The sequence below is a fragment of the Zonotrichia albicollis genome, chromosome 11 (genome assembly GCF_047830755.1).
Source record: "Zonotrichia albicollis isolate bZonAlb1 chromosome 11, bZonAlb1.hap1, whole genome shotgun sequence".
Lineage (NCBI taxonomy): Eukaryota > Metazoa > Chordata > Aves > Passeriformes > Passerellidae > Zonotrichia > Zonotrichia albicollis.
In genome coordinates, this window is record NC_133829.1 from 15,924,053 (window position 1) to 15,944,378 (window position 20,326).

General features: G+C 40.9%; 1 protein-coding gene across 2 annotated transcripts in view; it reads right to left on the reverse strand.

Annotated features, from left to right (window-relative positions):
* Positions 1-20,326, reverse strand: part of SCAPER (S-phase cyclin A associated protein in the ER) — a 135,777-nt gene that overhangs the window by 3,635 nt on the left and 111,816 nt on the right. For both annotated transcript variants that reach the window (XM_074549526.1, XM_074549525.1), the window contains exons 28-30: positions 18,940-19,177; positions 15,818-15,967; positions 908-1,099 (exon numbers count right to left, since the gene is read on the reverse strand). In XM_074549526.1, coding sequence (XP_074405627.1) covers positions 908-1,099; positions 15,818-15,967; positions 18,940-19,177 — 580 coding nt within the window. The remainder of the gene's footprint in view (positions 1-907; positions 1,100-15,817; positions 15,968-18,939; positions 19,178-20,326) is intronic.

Here is a 20,326-nt window from a genome sequence, read left to right on the forward strand (position 1 = left end):
TATATGGCAAATGTTTTTATTTCAAAGTTCCAAACTTCTTTTAAAAAAACTGCTGTGCAATTATTTTAGTATTAAAAGGATAAAAAGTAGCTGCACTCATAAGTTTGATGTTATGCAAAGACTTTTAGTAAATATTTAGTTCTTGTACTTTCTCTCTGAAACGTATGTAGCCTATTATTGGACTAGCTGTAAAGCATTAGAAAAAGGACTTTGATTAAATTTTCTTTATCAACAGCAGTAACTTTCAGGTGACTGACACAGGGTTACAGACTCCCAAGAGAGTATTATTTTTCACAGTACCATGTTTATGAAAACTGCATTTATTCACTGGAAACAGTCAAAAAAATGCTTGAAAACCATGAGGCAGGCAAAAAAATCTGATGGATAAAACAATATATAAATTTAAACAAAGGGAAGAAAAACAATGCAAATCTTTATTCAAAACAGTATTTGTAATGACTTTGGTGGCTTACTGTCAAAAATAAAGATTGCAAGATTAGACTGGTAACATATGTCTTGTGTATTTTCTGCAGAAAATGCATACACTTACCCAGCTCTCTGTAAATCTATGGTACACAGTATACAACTGTACATTTATATGTAAACACATTAATATACTGATTTCAGATATGCTACATGGGCAAGAATTCTTTTAAAAATAAATATTTTAAGATCTACATCACATCTTCCCAGTACATCCAGAAACTTGGATGCAAACTGGATTCTGCACAAACAGTGAGAACCTGAACTACTCAGTAACCTTTCAGTGTGATCAAATGCCTCAAGTACAGGCATCATCTGTGGTTTGAGAAGAGCTGCAGAGAGTCTGGAAGCACTTCAGTGCTGTTTGCTTGTCCTAGTGCAGTGAAGATCCCCACCCTGAGAGCAAAGGCGAGCCCAGCCGTACCTGGATGAAGGTGGCCAGTAAAACACAGCTCATCTCCTGCTCCAGGATGATCTTGTTCTGAGGGTTATTGTAACACGCAGCTATGAGTGAAGGGAAGAGCACTTTGATTAAACGAGGATCACTGAAATACTGGAAAGGCAACTGGCAGAGCTTCTGCAGCACCGTGGGGTGACGGCCAGACTGTACAATGATCTGAAAATACAAACAGAACAAAATTCAACCACGTGATCTATCCGTTCTTCTCTTCCTCTTAACCACCAAGGGTGCTGAAGTCATGCTAAAAAAATGAGCACGGATGAGGAGTAAGTACTAAAAATAAAGCCCATAACATTTACTTCAAATAACTTCTGTTTCAGTGTGCAAGTACTATTTTTATTGCGGAGTAATACAAAAAATACAAAGCTCTGAAAGTTCTTTTTTTTGTACCACCCAAAAAGACAGCAAATAAACAAGGGATTAATTTACAGATTACAGTAAAATCGATCATTTAATACCTTAATTCAAAAGACAAAGAATTACAGCTCAGGGACTATTCCAAGGTAGAGCTATGAAAGACAAAACGCCGACCCCTGCCATTTGAACGCACTAAACACAGGGAAAGAAAAATCCAGGATTTTAAAAACCCTCCCAAAGCCTGACCATCCTTCCTGGGGCTGGCAATTCGAGAGGACTGTGTTTCAGGGGAGATGTCTGCCACGAATTCTCAGGCACCAAAAAGAAAAGGGGATTGTGAGCTGCCCAGCGAGGAGTTTCTGTAAGGAGAGACTCAGAGAGATCCTCCCATCTGCGCTCCTTATCTCGGTTTCTATCAGTGCCATTGGCTCTAAAAGGAGAATTGTTTAGATAAATGGGACTGTTGTCATGAAGAAGGCTAAGTTTACAACTGTATACATCTGAAGAAATAAGGCAATGCTATCACTGGTCTCCTACAAAGGAACCTTTCCATTTCACTTGATATTCTTATAAAATCCTTGCCATAAACTAAAAAATGCCCAAATCGGATCTGTTTCAAGTAACCTTGATTAGACAATTACAATATGAAAGAGCTGTTTGACCCAAAGTTGGCTTTTCAGCATAGGAGGAAGCTCCTATAAGGCTGGAACACTGTAAAACTGAGGGTCATGACTGTAAATTGTACTTGGAAAAACACAATTTTACAGGTACACACCCAGACAAGACTGCATTCAAATTAAAACCAGAAGGACAGAAAGAAGCAGTTGAGACTACAGGAACATAAATTACCGGGATTTACAAGTTTTCAAAGCACTTTTAACAATACCTTCAGAGCACACACTAAGTTGATAATGCAGTTCAGTTTAAAAACAAGATGAACAAAATAATAGTTTGCATTTTTTTTCAGTTCGCCAGTGAAAAAAGACATTGAAAAACCTTTCAAAATACTGGTAGTGATGTCTTAATGCCCTTAAAGAAAGGAGCAATTTTTAAACGACAGCCAAAAAAGTGACAATTAAGCACACATTCAGACATTGTTTTGAGGAAAATATCACTGAAGCATTTGGATGATTCTAAACTCTCAGCTCCCGCCCTGCAAGCAAGAGGTGCCCCCAAGTTTGGGAGTACTGCTGAAATTTTAAATTACCCAGAGTGGCTATTATATTGTTCTATTTTTCTGTGGTAAATTCTATAATCAGAAAAGTATTTAAAGTCAATCATAATTAGTACTAAAATAACTACAATTGGCATTTCTGATCCAGGACAGAACAACAGAACTCTTGATTTCTTTTTCATGGCCACCATACCCTTGATGAATAGGCAGAGGAAAAGAAGTTTTTGGGACTTTTTATTTTTGATTTCACAGTTCACTTCCTTTACCTGTCCTAAAAATGCCATGGATAGTTAGTGAAGTCCTGCCACACTCACAGTGCAGATACCCAAATAGCTTCCACGGGATTATTATTTAATTTTCTTTTTATTTTTAACAGCTTTCCTCTATGATGTTATCAACATTAAAGATAGGAAGGGATATAGAGGGGTTGCTGGCTGTTTTAATCTGGTATTTATCACATGTGGAATCAATTTAATGATTTCAGCTCATTGTACTAATGCAGCTACTAAACCTGATACACTATATTATGTACTCTGAAGAAAAAAACCATGAGTCACCCCTTACTGGAAAAAAAGCCAATCAAATAAACCTGCAGCAGAGCACACACTCCTTGCTTCACTGTCAATGGGTGGAGGAAGTGAAGGCCAGCACTTGACTGAGCAGATGAACATCAAAGAAAACAAATGCAAACCTCACACTTCTCTTCCTTGATTTTTTTTTTTCCTTTTGGAATAGTCACTTGGCTTAACAATCCCGGGGACTTTTGCAGGCCTGAAATATGGAATGCTCATCTTATAACCTTCTCTCATACAAGAAATAGAAGCTCCTTACTGAAATGCAGCTTGCCTCTCCTCCTGCCACAGACTGGGATCCAGATGCATTTACCTAGAATTAGCTTTTCTTGTTGCTCTCTCTCTAGCCTGCAAATCAGATATGCCTGTCAAATGTAACAAGATCCTAATTAAATCACTGCATTTCTGTACAACCAAGCATTTAAGCACCTGCTTAACTTCAGCTATGTGCCTATGTTGCATTAATATTTCCTTGTGGTTTTCTTTTTCTGAACTGAGACCTATCAAATTAGTCCAAGCTACTACAATTATTTTTTTTTTTAAATCAGAGTAGGAAACTCACATAATGTTTTCTGTATTTCCTTTTAAAACCTTGATTATTTTCACAACTTACCGGTTATTATATAATAATAAATCTGTATATAATACAACTTTATTGGTTTTGTCTGTGCTTAGCTGGAATAAATCCCAGCTTAGTTTATCTTATTTATGGCCCAACATGTACCAACTGCTGGAACAATGCTGTGAAGACCCAAACAACACACAGGTAGGAGACACAGCAAATAGGTTTGAAATGCCATTTCATGAATGAAGGGAATTTTTGTTCCACCAGTCAAACTCCAGGCCCTGGTCCATCCTGGAGGTGGAGCCCCTGTTACAGAGTAGGTGAGAATTGAGGTTCAGCACAGCAGAAAGCACTGGCCACCACTGCTCTCAGTGTGAAAGGCTGCTGAGGAGAGACTGGAGCACCTCAGATCCTCACTTGCAGGACTGCAGCCCTGCCTGGTTGGTGTCTGTCGGCACGTCCAGCTCTCCCACACCACGCAGGCCGCACCCACAGCCAACTGTCCAGCACCATGAGTGATGTGGTGACCTGCGGGAACTTCCCACTGAGCAACACCTTGCAGGGCTGCCTATCAGTTATTTTCTGTCACTCCCACCACTTTATAGCCCTCTGCAGGTCCTGCTAATTGGCTTAATCTCCAATAGCCAGCGGGTCAGGCTCTCTCCCCTGCCCTAGCAGCAATCCCTGCTCCCGTGTGACTCTGGGAAATGCACTCTGCTCTCACAAGTGCAATCATCATCCCCCTCCACTGCACTGGTATTTCTGAAGTTTATCACTTAGGAAAGCATGATTCATGATTTCTGAAGTCTCTAGATGGAATCCATGTTTTCCTCACGTTTACTCGGGCCAATATTCACTGTAAAGTGTATTGCTTGGCCATTTGCTGCACTTCTCACTGTGAAAGCCTGAAGCAGTATAAAAGTCAGTCTTTCAAAACAGACTCCAATGACAAAAGCCAGCAATATGCCACACAGCACTTGAGCAATAAAATAGGACAATCAATCAAAAAAATTAAAAGCTCCATGTGCTATGGAACAGTAATAAAGTAGTGAGGGGAACTCATCATTCTCAGGGAGATAAGGCTTCCCCTGTCACTCAGGTAGGGTCTGGCTCCAGACCTGATGTGGAAGGAAGGATATTCCAGAAGGGCATTCCATCCTGGACACTCACTCCTTCCCAGTATGTCCCCCAGGACAGCAGCCTGGCACTGCTGCCACAGCTTCCTGGCACCTTGCAGAGGGGAACTTCCCAGGACTGGATGCCTTTGCTGAGGAGCTAACAGACCATAGGAATCCAAAAAACTCAGGCACGATTTTCTTCTGGGTAGCAAAGGGAAATGCTGCAGCTCATTTCATTCTTCAGTCAGCTCCAAGGGCCCCAGAATTAATGTTCTGATGCTGCTGCAGGAATGAGAATCATAAAAGTGCAGCTCCTTTCCTTCCTTGCAGGGAGACAATGAGTAGCACACATAGGGACAACCTCTGCCCAATAATTAGCAAAGGAAAGATGTTTTGCTGAGCACCTCCTAATTCTATTTATATACTGCAAATGTATATTTGTTCTTCACTTCACCTTTCTCTGTATTTCTTTTATCAGTGAAAACTACCATTACTTTAAAATGCATATGTATGTATTTTTGTCAAAGGAGGGTAATAAAATCCTCATACCTAACAGGATCCAGAACTTTGGAATGGTACAGCAATGACACAGAATGTCTCAGCAGCTACATGTCAAATCAGATGTAAAATCTTACCAATTCAACATTAATTTTACAGAAAACTAAAATAAGAATCCTCTTGTCTTTGAAACTAGATTTTCATAATCAGGTAGCTGAGTGTACAAACAGGATTTTCATCAACAAAACTAAAATGTCATTTAGAAAGTTGAAGAATGTCTGTATGTAAAATACTGAACAAATATTAGTTCCATTGAAGTGAATTGATAATTCATAGATTCATATCATTCATATATTCCTATCTTCTGAATAGACATGTAATGGAGATTCATGCTAGTAATTTGTCAAGAACTAACAGTTCAATTAAACTGCCCTGTGAAGATTTATTATGGAGTAGCATTTTTGGGGACAATCTGAGTTTCTTTTTCCAAGTTGTAACTGCATTCAAAAGAGAGGAACTAACTGAACATAAAACTCTGCTTGCAATCTTCCAAAGATTTAAAGAAGATTATGATCCCAGATTGTTTTCCACTGGTTCTATGTGTGTATGTTAAATATTATCAGAAATTCTACTACAAATAAAAAAATAAAGGGTTCAGTGTCAGACCAAGAACTTTTTCACCAGTTGTGTACCACACATGCTTAGCCCAGGATTACTGCAGACTGGAAGTGCTGATTTTTAGAGCAATATTTAGTCTAGTTCTACTGGTGGATTTAGGTTTTCTTGCTTCACTTGGACATTTGCAGCTCTGTAAAAACATCATTCATGTGAGTTATTTCTGTCAATATATACAATAAACCCACCAGAATGATCTTTTAAAGAAGCTAATTAATTTTGCAGTCAGGTAGAAGAGTAAGCCAGCAGCAAACTTTTTTGTTTGTGGAAGGGCAAAACAAAGAACTGAAATGCTTCACTTTTGGAAGAAAGTTTGGGAGCAAAGGCACAGCTGGCAGCAGTGGCACTGCTGGGGCACATGGCAGCCACAGGGGCATGGCCAAGGCAAGAGGAGACAACAGCCAGCAGCTGTGCTGCCATCTGAGGCCTGGCAGTGCCTCCCAGCACCATTCCCAGCCAGGCCATGGGAACCATGCCTGCCTTCTGCTAAGGAACCCATCAGCTCCTTACATCCAAGCAGGAAGGGGAAAATGGGCAGCAGAGAAAGGAAAAAGATTGCCAAGGAGAGAACTGAAAAAATCTGTAGGCACAAACCCAAACGTGGAGTTTTGAACAAAACCTTACAAGCCATCCAAGTGCCCTGCTCTTGTGTGACTGACTCTGCCTGAAAATGCCACGGTCTTCGTAGTCTACAGTCAGGCTGATGGGTTTTGTGAGTTTTGACCAAATATTAGGAGTTGTAGCTCTTTTCTAAAGTGGAAACTGAGACAAAGTTCTCCTAATGTGGATACAGGAACAAGCAGCTGGAAAGTTCAGAACTTCCTGAAGCAAAACCTTCTTTGGCTCTTGCAGACCAACCTGGCAGTGACATGGGGTGTCCCACAGGTACTGAGAAACAAATACAGTGCTTATTAGCAGGAGCTGAATTCACTTGCTAGAAAAACATCCTTCCCAACAGAATTTCCTTTCATTTTTATGAAACCAAGCATTAAAATGTGCCTTTTACTTTCTGTGCTCTTCTGCTCTAATGTGGTTCACGTTCAGATGCAATTTTCTTAGAACAGCTCAGTTTAAAAAGTGAATGGCTCTCTGAGGGGCACTCCCTGCCTTCTCTGCTATCTCAGATGACCTGTGCTGCCAAACTTCAACATGGCCATGATAAACATTAGCATCTTAAAATGGTGCTTGCTATGGGAATCACTAATGCTTCTTATCCATGGATTTTTCATTTATATAAATGCCAATTCTAATTTGTACTAACAAGTAGTAACTTCATTGAACAGGAACTGTGCATCTAATTCCTGTAACAGTATTCCATCAAACAGTTAAATCCCTTTGTTTGATGTTAGGTTATTTACAACTTTGTAAAAGAAATAAGTCTTTATATTAGTAGTACAGAGTTTCTCTTCAAAGTCAGATCTGCATTATTTCTTTGCTTCTATATAAACAGATCTCATACTGCTAGTATTTAATCAGCAGAATATGTCACCACTTAGGCTCGTCTTCTGTTTTAAGGTCAAGCTCTTTTCTTTCCATTTTGCAAACTCCACTATTGGCAAAGCTCTGAGCAAAGAATGTTCTAAATTCCTCCTGGCATTTCTCAGGAATCAGAGCACCATTTCCATGCAAAAAGAAAGTTCCAGAATGCTACAGTGAAATTTAAAAATAAGAATTTTGTCTATTTGAAAAATTCCAGTGTTTATTTTCTTAGTGTCACATGTAAGCCTTCAGAGAGAAGATAAGAGTGGTTCAGGAATAACATCAGACTTCCTATAATGCACATTCTAAGCATTGTCCTTTTAGAGCTCTATGGTTTAAGCAGATTCAAGGGTGCTCTGTGTGTACCTCACAGAAAAAAACTGTTGCATCAGTTTTTGTGTAACCATCCTAAGACATACGAACATTTAAGATAGGACAAGGGGCAACCACCAGGACAATGATGCACTGAAAATGTAAAAATGTTTATCAAAAGTGATGCTAGTGGAAAATCTAACAAAAGGTCATTATACAAAGCTTTTGAAAAAATGCAGCCCAAAATGACAACTAACAAGTCCCCTTAGTTATAACACAACAAATGAAGTATATATAAGAATAAATTCAACAACAAATAAATAACATAAAACAAATATTGTAAAATATAAACTTCATTACAATGTGATGAAAGGAAAATGGAAGCAATTCTAATATGCATTGAGCTTACTTGTAAATTTAATACTTGTCCAAGCTGCAGGAGAAAATAGTAATCTAATATCTGACCAAGGAGCAGGTATTAAGGAAAAGCCTAACTGCTGGAGTGATAGCATTTTAGCATTTATTAACATAAAAATAAATATTTAAGTGTGAGGTTGTTCTCACACTTCACGTTAATGATATACTTAAGGATCCTGTTAAGCCAAAGGGTATCACTGCTTTCTAGAAAATTCTAAGCTTCATTGTTTCCACAATAATGTACCAGAAGATTCGTATGTTTAAGTGTTGGCCTAATAATTTTTAATCAGAAAGTATTATTATGGATCCAATGTATGAGAAATACCTATCTTCTGTCAGATAAAATTAAAAACCCATCATGACACATCTCAGATCCTCAGGGGTTATTCTGAGCCCTGAAGTGATCAAAATTAGCCTTTGTAGCCCTGCACTGTTTTTGAAGAATCATCTCCACACTCAGATAACATCCCCAGCTTCCACGATGAACCCCTTTAACCTCAGGTTGCTGCTTTGGGCACAACTCTGCAGTCATTTACTGTGAATGAAATCCAACTGATCTGAATAAAGATGATTTACAGGGTAGAGAAGAAACAGGACCAGACAACAGAAGTTCAGGCAAACTGTTGGCTGAGGTTTCTGCCAGCACCCTTGGAAACAGCCAGTTTGAGTCAAAATCCCCAGAAGGTGCGAATAATTCCAACATTACAAGCTAAAACACATAAAATCTTCTTGTGTGTCTCAGAGCATTTTCTCTCTTCAAAAGCAAATATTTCCTGTCACACTATGGAACTCTAGTCACAAGTAAGCTATATAGTCTTGGAATTATTATTCCTAGCACGTTTTGTCTTACGGTTTCCACAAGAAATGTAAAGGGTTTGTCAAAGCACCCAATCATCAACTAAAAAGCTTGTGAAACACTGAGCCACTGGACATATTACAGAGCTGTCTGAGACAAAGCTTCAAAGAGAGAGCAAGAAAATGTGCTTTTCTGCCACGAAAAACGAGCTCCAATTTACCCTTTACTAAGGGGAGAGGAAGACGAGCAACATTTTCCATAGTACTCCATTAATGCATTTTGTTCTTTATGTTTCAGTATCGCTTCCAACAAGTGTGACTGGAGCTGAACACGACCCAAGGGGCTGGGGAGACTCCTCGGGGGCTCTCTAGGCTGCCAGCCTGGAGCAGCATCCGAGGAAGAGCTGTCAGCTCCGGGACACAGAGCAGCCGCTGCCTCGCCATGGGGCCGCGACAGCCGAGACTTTATGAGAGAGGCACAGGGAGTTCCCTCACACATCAGGCGAGACAGACAATAGCTCGCAAGGCTGATTAAAGATCTGCAGGCTTTAGACTCTAATGTTTAAAGCGTCCGTGTGAAAAGCGGTTCCCGAGCAAGGGCAGGGCGAGCGCCGCGCTGGGCGGGAGCGGCAGCGGGAGTTGCGCAAGCTCTGCCCCCGTCCGAGCCCAGCTCCGAGCGGGAACGAACCGCGGGCGCAGCAGGACTGCGCCAAACTCCGCGGTGCTCTCCCGATGGGGACCAAGTTCCACCGGGGGTTAAGCTGAGACCACCAAACTCCTTTTCTGCTGACCCAGGAGTAAGATTAGAACGCGGCTCCGCGGAGGCAGCAGCAGCAGCTCCCTCTCTTTAAGCCTCAGTTAGGGACTGTATTTGAAGGCTGTTGAAATTACTGGCTTTTATGACATCGAGAGATAAGTTTATCCTTCTGTGTTTACAGTTTGAGAGGAAGACAGTAAGATAAATCCAAATGCATTAATTTCTCACACTAATTCCTATACACTCTCTCTTTTCCTCCCGATAGGAATGAGCCAGTCATCATGAACTGAAACTAAATACACTTTACTTCATGCTAAGTCTTTGCTCATATTAAATTACCTTCCCCACCTCCTCTCAAAAACCCCCAAAAATCCAGGATGTATTTTGGAATGTCAGAAATACAATTAGGATGTGACACATGAAATGTGCAGTCCCAAATGCTTCTGACATACTTGATTTGCTTTGTCATAGATCATTCTTTAAAAGAAAAAGTTCATCAGGAAGCTCAAACAACAACAAAGGTGTCTGACAAATTACCTAAAAGGCATCCCCACTTTTGCCTGACTGCTCAGACAGGAATGCCATGTCTCCTGAAGACATTGGTTCACTTAAGTGAATTTATGTGGCTGAGGATGTAAGGCTGTGAGAGCCAAGGCATACATTACAGAGCTGCCTTAATGTACTCAGCTCTAACTCGGGCACTTTAATCCTCAGGGGATTTCTGTTCACAAGCTCAAGTGCTTCTAAATGTGAGTCAAGACTACAACTTCACATGAATCACTCACTTGCCAAAATCAGCTATTCCACAAAATTTACCAGGTATTTCTTGTTCAAACCTATAAAGCTTTAAAACATCAGGGCGTGGGGCTTTTAAAAGAAGTTTTAACGAAAAACCCATAACCTCAACATGAAATCAATACTCCTACAAATCCCTGTTTGAGAAGAAACTAACAAAATCAGAATTAAGTAAATTCAGATCTTATTTATTTACAGATAGGGATGTTAACTGCATGGTAACTACCAATTCCTGCCTCTTTGCTCTTTGGGCTGTATTTTCATAAAGTCCACCTACCAGATCAAAATTGTTCCAGTTCCTCCACACCCCCAAAAACAACATAAACTATGAAAGCTTAGTGATGGCCTCTAGGAAACAACCCATATGGAAACTCTACATATTTTTATAACTTGCAGGTTTTCCTGTTGACTTCTGATTTTCACAATTTTTCCATTTTAGAAGTATTTTTCTTCCTTCCCGCTAACACTAGAGAAAACCGGCCCCATCCTAAAACTCAATATGTAATAAATCTGTAAAAAGCACAATATAATTTCTCTCCAGAAGGTCACTTTCAATCTTAAATCCCTTTGCAAGTGTCCCTTGCAGCCCAGTACCTGTAACCACAGCTAGGATGTCATACAGATAGATATTTGTGATACACACCGTGGGAAAAAAGCCCCTGCTACTTTATGATAAAAGAAGGACTTATCACACAGAAGAAATGAAAAGAAAATATGACCACAAGTCAATAATTTAACAAAAAATGGAAAATCATCTCGGGATGAAACCTTTACTGGGGACTAACCAGCACGCTTTGGGTGCCACCAGTGAGTACTAAATTTCAAGGTCCTTTCAGAGCTATGGCTATCATACAGTATTTCTATTTCTTTACACATTATATTTTTATCTGTGATACTGCTGTGTGATATTTAACATATTTAACATGGGAGAAATTCCCTCCCAAAATATCCTGTAATCTCACTGCTCCTTACTCTTTACCTGGAGTCAGCTGGGATGCCTGAAACATGTTTTGCAACAAATTTTCCACACCTGTATAGCAAGGAGTGATTTCTAGCAGGTGACTGACACTATTAAATCTAATTTCATGTGCTTCTATTTTCAGCATATGGATCATTAGATATTAACATTTCAATTATTTATGAGTTTATAGTAACAGACCTTGTTATGGACACAAATGTCTGCAGACAGAGGGTTTGGACAGAGAAGTAAGTGAGACTTACGCAGCTGGAAGACTTCTGGGAATGAAATTCCTTCTTCAAGGACACATAGTGTGCATGTAAATTTTTGAAAAACTTCTGAGAGAACTTTTTACTTCTATCTACAAACCTATTTTTATAACAAAGTTCTGAAAAGCTGCACACACTTTTTCCTAACTCTTTCAGCAGAGATTTTATTTTGCAGTCTAGCAACTATATCTTCTAGAAACATCCAATTAATATCTTACAAACCCTTAAAGTTGGTGGGATTCTTCTAGAGCACTCTAAATACAGTGTGTACCAAAGAGTGGCAGAACAAAAGCTATTTTTATTTAAATAAAGGCATAGCAATGTAACTGCTTTTGAAGCCTATCAGCAAGATCCTGAGTCTGAGGATCTGATTTGTGAGGACTTTCCAGATGAAAAATATTCCCTAACTGCAATGAATATGGAAAGATTTCTATTCCCAATGCAGCAATGTGAAAGAAAGCAAATCATCTGTCATTCCTGTTAATTTAATTACAGGACCACATTCAATTATTCAATATAATATGCAAATAAGGCGAGTTGACAGCACATGATAATTATATTCATTATACTAATTAAATCAAACAATAAAAGGGAATAAAAATGTAATGAAATAGAAGGATAACTTAAATTAACAAGAATATTTTAATTAGAAACTGTAATTCTACAGTCTGATATAGCAGGGCTGGCTATTGAAAGATTGGACATTATTTTTATTACACAGTTTAGCCTTAATGTCCATCCTTGGTATCATGGGACCTGTTTTTGTATAGCAGCAGATTAAATGGGGGCCAGAACAAGAGAATCCCTTTTCCCTGCTGGTCCCTCCCGGGGAGCAGATGCCCGGGGAAGCTGTGAGCAGGGGCTGTCTGGCTCTGCAGTAAACAGAGCTCACGTGTGGATACAGAACAGACAGGGCAGCTCAGGCTCACCACTGGCTTTGCAGAGCTTCAAATATTAAAGAAACACTCCTTGCCTTCTGCAGTTTGCACTTCCATAACTGATTTATTTCTTCAGTGACAGCAGCTGCCCTGGAAAAGCTTTATGAATGTTAAAACAAAATAGGAACGAAGGAAGGGAATATTACTAATATATTATATGTGGGCAGAGTCAGCAAAATCGCAGCCTTTTTAAAATAAACAGAGCAAGCACTATCAAAACACTGAGGAATGTGTTCCTCAGGAATCCATTGTCCTCAGTGCTCCTGACAGAATCACTTGGGGCTGCCCAAAGCCAGGCGTGGTGCAAACACCAAGTGGGAGCCCAGGCAGAGCCTCCGGGTGGGACCCAGCAGGGGCTGGGGGAAATCTCAGGCTCCAAACTGCACAAGAGAAAAGCACTTTCCTCCTTCCTTCTTCATCTGCTACTCAGCTAAAGACTTCTACAGACAGCGTAACAAATGGAGCCAAACCTGTGTTATATTAAATGACTGGCATATGATGCTCTTGGAAGATTTTGTTCTATGAATGTGAAATGTTTAGGAAATTGCCCTCTTATGATTTTGACTGCACAGTGGTAGCAGTTCACTTAAATCACAGTACTACTACAGAAGGTCAGTGCTGAGGTTGACGGGCTGTAAAATTTCTGTTTTACAAATCTATCTATTCTCCAAACTGGGGAACTGCTTCACTTTTTTTTTTTTTTTTTTTTTTCCCTTCTTCCAGTATGCTGCTTTGGATATTTATCTCTTGATGTGGATAGAAAAAGGAACAACAAAAAGGGATGCTGAAAACTCCAAACAACTGTTTGTCCTTTTCTGTTTTGAGTACTGAAAGGAATGAAAACATACCTCCGTTTGTAATAAGAAATACAAATGTAGAAAGGAAAGGACTTTAAACTACAAACATTTCCAAACAAATGCACATTTGACTGCAAGAAGAACCTGAATCTGCCTTGAAATACATCACTTATGGACTCAGTTAAAGTTGATTCAAATACTAAATAGAGCTTTCTGGCTTTATAGAAATTTGTTTTCATAGCTCAAGTCTAGTGTATCTATTTTTATTACACTGTACTTGCCAGGACTTCAAGCCTACTATTTGAAAACTTTCACTGTGAGACCAATTTTTTATTTTTAGTAGGACTCCCCAGATGATCAACAATGGAAGAAAAAACTGGAAGCTCTTAACATAATAAAAAATTAAACCATAACTGAATGAATAGAAAGCACTTCCCTCTTCATGAAAAGCAGCCTGTCTAGTAGAAGTCACAACACAAAGAGCACCTTAAAATAATGACCATAAGCAAGTCATACTGCTTTGCCTGGTAGTAAAAGAAAAATTACTTCCTTTCACTAAAAACCCTTCTCAGTATTTTTCAAGTACCTGAGTGAGGAAAGCTTCAGTTTTTCAAAATGCTTTTTTAAACAAAAAAGCCAAACCCAAATGCCTCAGATAAAATCTTATCAAGGAGGAATATTAGAAATTACATTAAAAGTTAAGCATGTCATGACACGTGACATTGGTTCCCTCAAAGCAAAGCACCCTAAAAGAGAGCTTTTAGTGTACGAGAAGGACGGACACAGCATGGCTGTCTGCCTGAAACCCTAAACCTGACACTGAGGGCTGCAGAGGCCACCCTCAGCCCCAGCAGCACAAGCTGAAGGCTGCAGGAAGCCCAGCCCCAGCCCAAGGCTCCCCCCAGGGCCCAGTGCCCGCTGCCCCTGCATGGAGCTTCCTGCTGGCACTGCTGGCATGGCAGGGTGGCACTGCTGGCACTGCTGCAGGAGCCCTGTGCTGGAGGAAATCCCTGTTCTGCAGGGAACCCTCTCTGCTGCAGGGAACCCTGTGCTGCAGGGAACCCTGTGCTGCACTGCTCCTGCAGTGCCAAGTGCTGCATGCAATGAATTCCATCTGTCTGGACTTTGTGCCAGAACAGGAATCCTTGAGCTGCAGAGAGAAGATGACAGGGTTTGCTGGCACTGCTGGGGTCAGCTCGACCCTGGGGCAGCAGAGGGACTCAAAATGGCAGCAGCACCACACAGGGTTAAAAATGACCACTCTGAAGTGCTGCCAACAGGCAGCTGCAGATCCTGAGTGGGATTTTGGTCACACAGGGCAGGGAGGCTGCAGCATCCTCCCTCCAGCTGTGGCCAATCCCACAGAAGCATCACTGTATAATTCTATAATACTTGTGACAGCATTGTCAGCTTTAAGATACTGCAGTGTTCCAATTACAGTCAATAACTGTAAGAATGTTATAGAGCAGCTTTTCTCTAAAACCTTTCCTGACAAGTTTTAACACTTCCTCCAGCTCATCAGCTGAACTGAGGGCACTGAGCTCCTCACCCTGAACCCTTATCCCAAAAGCTGTGCAAAAAAGGGGAGCAAGCATAGAGAGAGAACACAGTAAGTACCTTCCCAAAATGCAGCATTCAGCTGAATAGTACCCAAGATGTGGGCACTGTAATGCAGTACCTACACACTCAGTCAACTTCTCATATTCCAAGAGCCAGTGCCAAGCCCTGCCCAGTACATCCTGAGATGTTACAGATAAGCTGAGGAAACCATGAGATTTTTAAGACCAATAAATTTGAAATATTTTTTGAGTTTTGTGTCTGTTTTACTTTATAAGCCAGTAAGGGAAGTCACAGAGTTCAGTGGCAAAAGTGGACAACAATTAAGGAAGCTAAAAGGGAATTTCCACTGTTTCTTGAATAGGGCATTTAGTTTATGACTGAAAAGACTCATGGAGAAGAATGGCTTAAACCTGAGCACTGGCAAGCAGGGAGACAGCTACACTGGCATCCAAGGACAAGTCTTCATGGGAGAGTAGCTTAGTTGGCTTTAGAAAGGTTTAACTTGGGTACCACAACCATCTGATTAAGCTGATGTGAAGCTAACTTAGAATTAAAAATATCAGTAGCAAGTATGCCTTGGCAGGGTGCAAGGCCAGTTCAAATCAATGCAATGGGAGCACAGGAACTACAAATGGACTTTGCTTATGCACACACAAAATCAATGTCTTTGTCTTAACACACAACTTCAGTTTCTCTTTACCAAACACATCCCTTTGTGCTCACAGAATCCCAAGTGCTTCAAAAGCAATGCTGAGGGGATGAATTTCCTGACTAAATGAGAGATCCGTGACTAAATGTGCCCTTGATAACTTCTGAGCCCCTTTTCCATTTGCCTTACCTGGTTATCTGGGTTGTTTACAGTGAAGTAGCCCACACAAATGATGACTTCGTGCAGCAGTCCCTCACAGGTATGCTGGGAGCAGTACCACAGCAGGGAGCTGATAATGTGCCTGAAGGCCAGGGACAGCCCCTCCGCTCCCACAATCGACTGAAAAATAGACCAAGAAACAGAAATCACACTCCAGCAGCATGCTCTAGAACTTGTGTGAATTCATACACATCAACTGCACCCTGCTGGGGTGTTTTTGCAAAGTACAGACTATGTTCTTCCTTGTGAAAGGCCGCAATCAGATCTCTTTTTTCAGCTGTTCACAACTGGAATATAATATTAAAAGCCACAGAAGCAAGAATAAATTCAAAATTTCAAGGGACACAGGAAAAACTGGATTCTGCTTATTTGACATGCAGTGTAGCATTAGGTTGACCATTTCATTTGACATACATTACATGTACCAGGAATATTTAGTAATATCTCTTAGAAATAAGCAAAAGAAACCAAACCATCTTCATTTCTGCAACAGAGCAAAATGCATTTCTCATTAATAACTCATGCTCTGAATGGAATACAATGATTAATAACAAATAATGACTTTTCAAACATTACAAAAAGTTAGAAACATCCAAAAGGAGAGAACAGTCAGCTGCAAAGCTTCTTGGGATGTTTTTTAAAAGTAGGCAAATAGCTGTACCGTGGAGATTCAGAATTAGATTTTATCTGTGCAGCCTACAGCCTCTATTTAATAAACATGTCAAGCAGACAGAGCGACACAGGGTCAAAGGGGAAAACTAAAGCACAAGGAATGAGCATCACAGTCTCCTAACTCTAATGAAACAGCAATGCAGGCCTGAGAAAATCTCTTTCATTTCAGAGTTTTCTTCATTTTCTACCTTCTAGCCTGTGGTAAATACATAATACATAAATCCCAGGCTGTGGCATAGTTTAGTCCTGCTGAATTCCAAATACACCCAGAAAAGCAGGATCCTTGACAATGGAAGCAGCTGCGGATGCTTTCGATCTTGAACTTCAAGCATTCTGGTAAGTCAGTGGATTTTCAAAATTTAATGCCCAATACAGCCCCTATTTACTGCTTTATGTCATGTGAATGCCATGTTCTCAGGTCCATCCTTATTTAATTAGTGCTGCCTGTGCATGCTGTGACCCAGTGCTCTGGGTTTGACCTCCTCTGACAACAACAGGTCAAAGGGCACCTGAGTTTGTGTATAAAAGTTAAACTAATTTTTCAAGGAAACTATGCTTCCTTTTTAGCCAGAATTAATATCAGCTCAGGACCCTGTGCTGTTTCTCACTACCATCTTTCAATTGTTTATACTGTCAAATTAAATGAAATATATACCCATGAGCCATCTGTGCTAATACAAACTCGAGAATGCCAGACCTCTTTTGCTAATCAGAACCCCCTATTCCACAGTCCTACCAATTTGTGATAAAACTATTCCTTAGAGATAATAATCACACAGGAGGCTCTTCCCTCCTCTGTCTGCCAGCCTGCCATGGCCCACGGGGTCAGTGTCCAGCAAGCTGCCTCAGGTGGATGTTATTCCTAACAGTACAGAAACAAATCCCATTAATGCACGGGAAGGAGAGCTGCTGAGCCAGCCCAGCATGCCTGTCCATCACAGCAACAGCATCCCCACAGTCCAGGACACCTCCTGAGCAGGGCCCTGTGCCCCTGAGCTGAGAGAAGCAGCTCCCACTGCTGGGGTCTGGCCACCCTTCAGGCAACTGTTACTGACCTGCACCATTTTGGGTAGAACAGACTAACACAGACCATGGGGTTTGGAGGTCAATGCTGACTGTTTGTTACAAATGCTGGGATGTAACAGCGTGGGTAGAGGGATAAATACAGACAGGGTAAGCAAGAGATGTGTTTTAAAAGTGAACAGTGGTTTCTTGGGATAGCAGGGAGCAGCCCTGCAGCCAGTGGGATCTGCTACAGCTCCCCTGCCAAGTGTACCTGCTCCACTCAAGGCTGACTCTGGCACACACCTGTAACACCTACAGCAGCACACAAACAGCCAGTCTGTCACTCACACACCCAGAGTGCTGAACCAAGGTCAGGAGGGAACTGCCCTGACTGACAGAAAGGAATGGAGTCAGTAGGTGTGCAATCAAACTGCAGTCAGGGTCCTGCTTCTGTCCCTGCAAAAAACCCTGACTGGATTGGTGCTGCAGCTGCAGATGAACTCTGCTGCACACACAAGCCTTGCTGCTGTTGTTACAGACGATACCAAACTGAAAGTCCATGGCAAGAAACACCAACTGAAGGAGCCACACTAAATTCTTCATTTGTGAAAAGCTCTCGCCGAGTTTAATGCACTTCAGACGGAGTGTGGTACAGCACACTACAAATTACACATTAAATGAAAAAGAAACCTGTTCTGTTGAATTGTGTAAGACTGATGCTGCTAAATGTGTTTTCAAAGCAATGCCTTCTGAAAGGTTTTATATTAACAATACAACTTTACTAACTTACCTGAGAAATATACCACTATTTGTATGGCAAAATCAGTCATTTACACTTGAACTCTGTTCACAGACAAAGGTAAATAGTCCTTCTCAGGACTCAAAATACAACTTTTTTTTTTTTTTCAGTTTAATAAAAATTATGAAAATATATTTTCCAATTTTTGGTTAACAAAATTTTATTTGCTAAAGAAATTATATCAAGCAATTATCAGTTTCAGCTGCACAATCTTAAATCAAGTGGCCCACAAAAGCACTGGAAAATACAGTATGTGGTTACAATACAAGCAAATCCTTTCACATAAAATAAACTTGTTATTTTGTCCTTCGGACTAAGATTTTTCTTTTTACACTTTGGGGGCTTAATAAATATAAAAAGCACTATGGTAGAAACAAGTGAAAAATAAGTTGGAGAACATAATGGATTTGATTCAGTATTCTAAATTTTCACTTTTTGGTTAAAGTCATCAGCCACAGCTATATGGCAGACATAACAACAGTTAGAAATTTCATGCAAAAAATCTAACATTTAAAAACTCCTTCAACAACTAAGACCTTAAAGACAAAACTTAGTCCAAAGATATAATCAATAACTAACACCATCCCACTAAGAGAAGTTTTAAACCATCGGTTACCTGGAAGGCAGGCAGGTCGAGAAGAGCGAAGCTGTTGAAGAAGCGCAGGCTCTGGATGGCCACCTGCACGGTGCTGGCAGCGTAGCTGTCCTTGGGGCTGGCGGGGCTGGGCTCGGAGCTGGTGCCGTGGAACAGGACACAGTAGAGCATGTGCAGCACCCCCACCAGGTCCGTGGCCTGCAGGGCCGCGCTCAGCCCCGTGGGCTCCTGCCGCCCGCTGTCAAACACGCTGCAGCACCTGCCAGGGAACAGCCAGGGCACACACTCAGCTGGGAGCCAGGGATGCCACAGCGTTCCAGAAAATACCGCAATGATTAGGGCACTGTCTCGTGCTCTCTGTCATTGCAGTGCGGGATCATGCCCGCGCCGAGCCCGGGGACACTGGGAGCACAGAGGGGCTCCAAGCAAGCCCTGCCTCGGGTCAGCAGCCTGCTCTCACCTTTGCTGCTTGCAATAGCAGCCAGCAGCAGTGGGAGAACTCCCTGGAGCTCTCCTGCCACAGTGATGGGCTGCAGGCACTGGAACAAACTGCCTACCTAAGTAGCGAAATAAGTTACTGGGAACAGATGATCTTAATCAAATGGGTCTGCAGGAATTTAAGAATGAAGTGTGGAGCAGTAGGAAAACACATTGCTCCTTATTTCAGATGATGTTAGGGGAGAGTGCAGCAGGGCAGCAAAGCACAGGCAAGCACAAACCAGCACAGCTCGTGCACATGGGAACTGGGTCTCTTTGCCGCCTTCTGGGTGTGCACATAAAATAACGGAGAAGGTTTTTGGTTATCTTGGATATCAGCACAGACAGGCAAATAACTCAGGACTGCCCTTTCCATTCTCACATCCAGAGTTCCAAAAACATTTCACATAATCCTTCATGATTTTTACTACTCAGTTTTTTCACATTGTTAATAATCCAGAAGATGATGCAGGACAACTACTAAGGAAGACTGAGAGTAACACTACCCTGGAGGCTAAATAATGTGTGCAGGGTAGGCTAGCACAAAGTGAAGCCCCAAAATAATTCAGCAAGTTTTATATTCTCCGAAGTCTAATTCAAACCCATAACATAAATTACCTGAATTTCATTGTGGAAACATATTTAGTCAATACTGGTAATCAAAGGAAACACTAAAATAATAAAACACAGCAAACAGTAACAATGAAAATATGCTACATCAAGGACTGGTTTTTACCTCATCTACTATATTTCCATCTTAAAAAAAAGGAAAAAAAAAAGGGAAAAAACCCCAATAAAATGTCAATATCAAAAGAGACTGCAAAGATTGAGTGTATATATGATTCCATGTTATAATTAAAGGAAAATATTACAGACTATATGAGAAAACATTAAAAAAGGACAACTTAAATGAGGGTATTTCCCCCTTTTA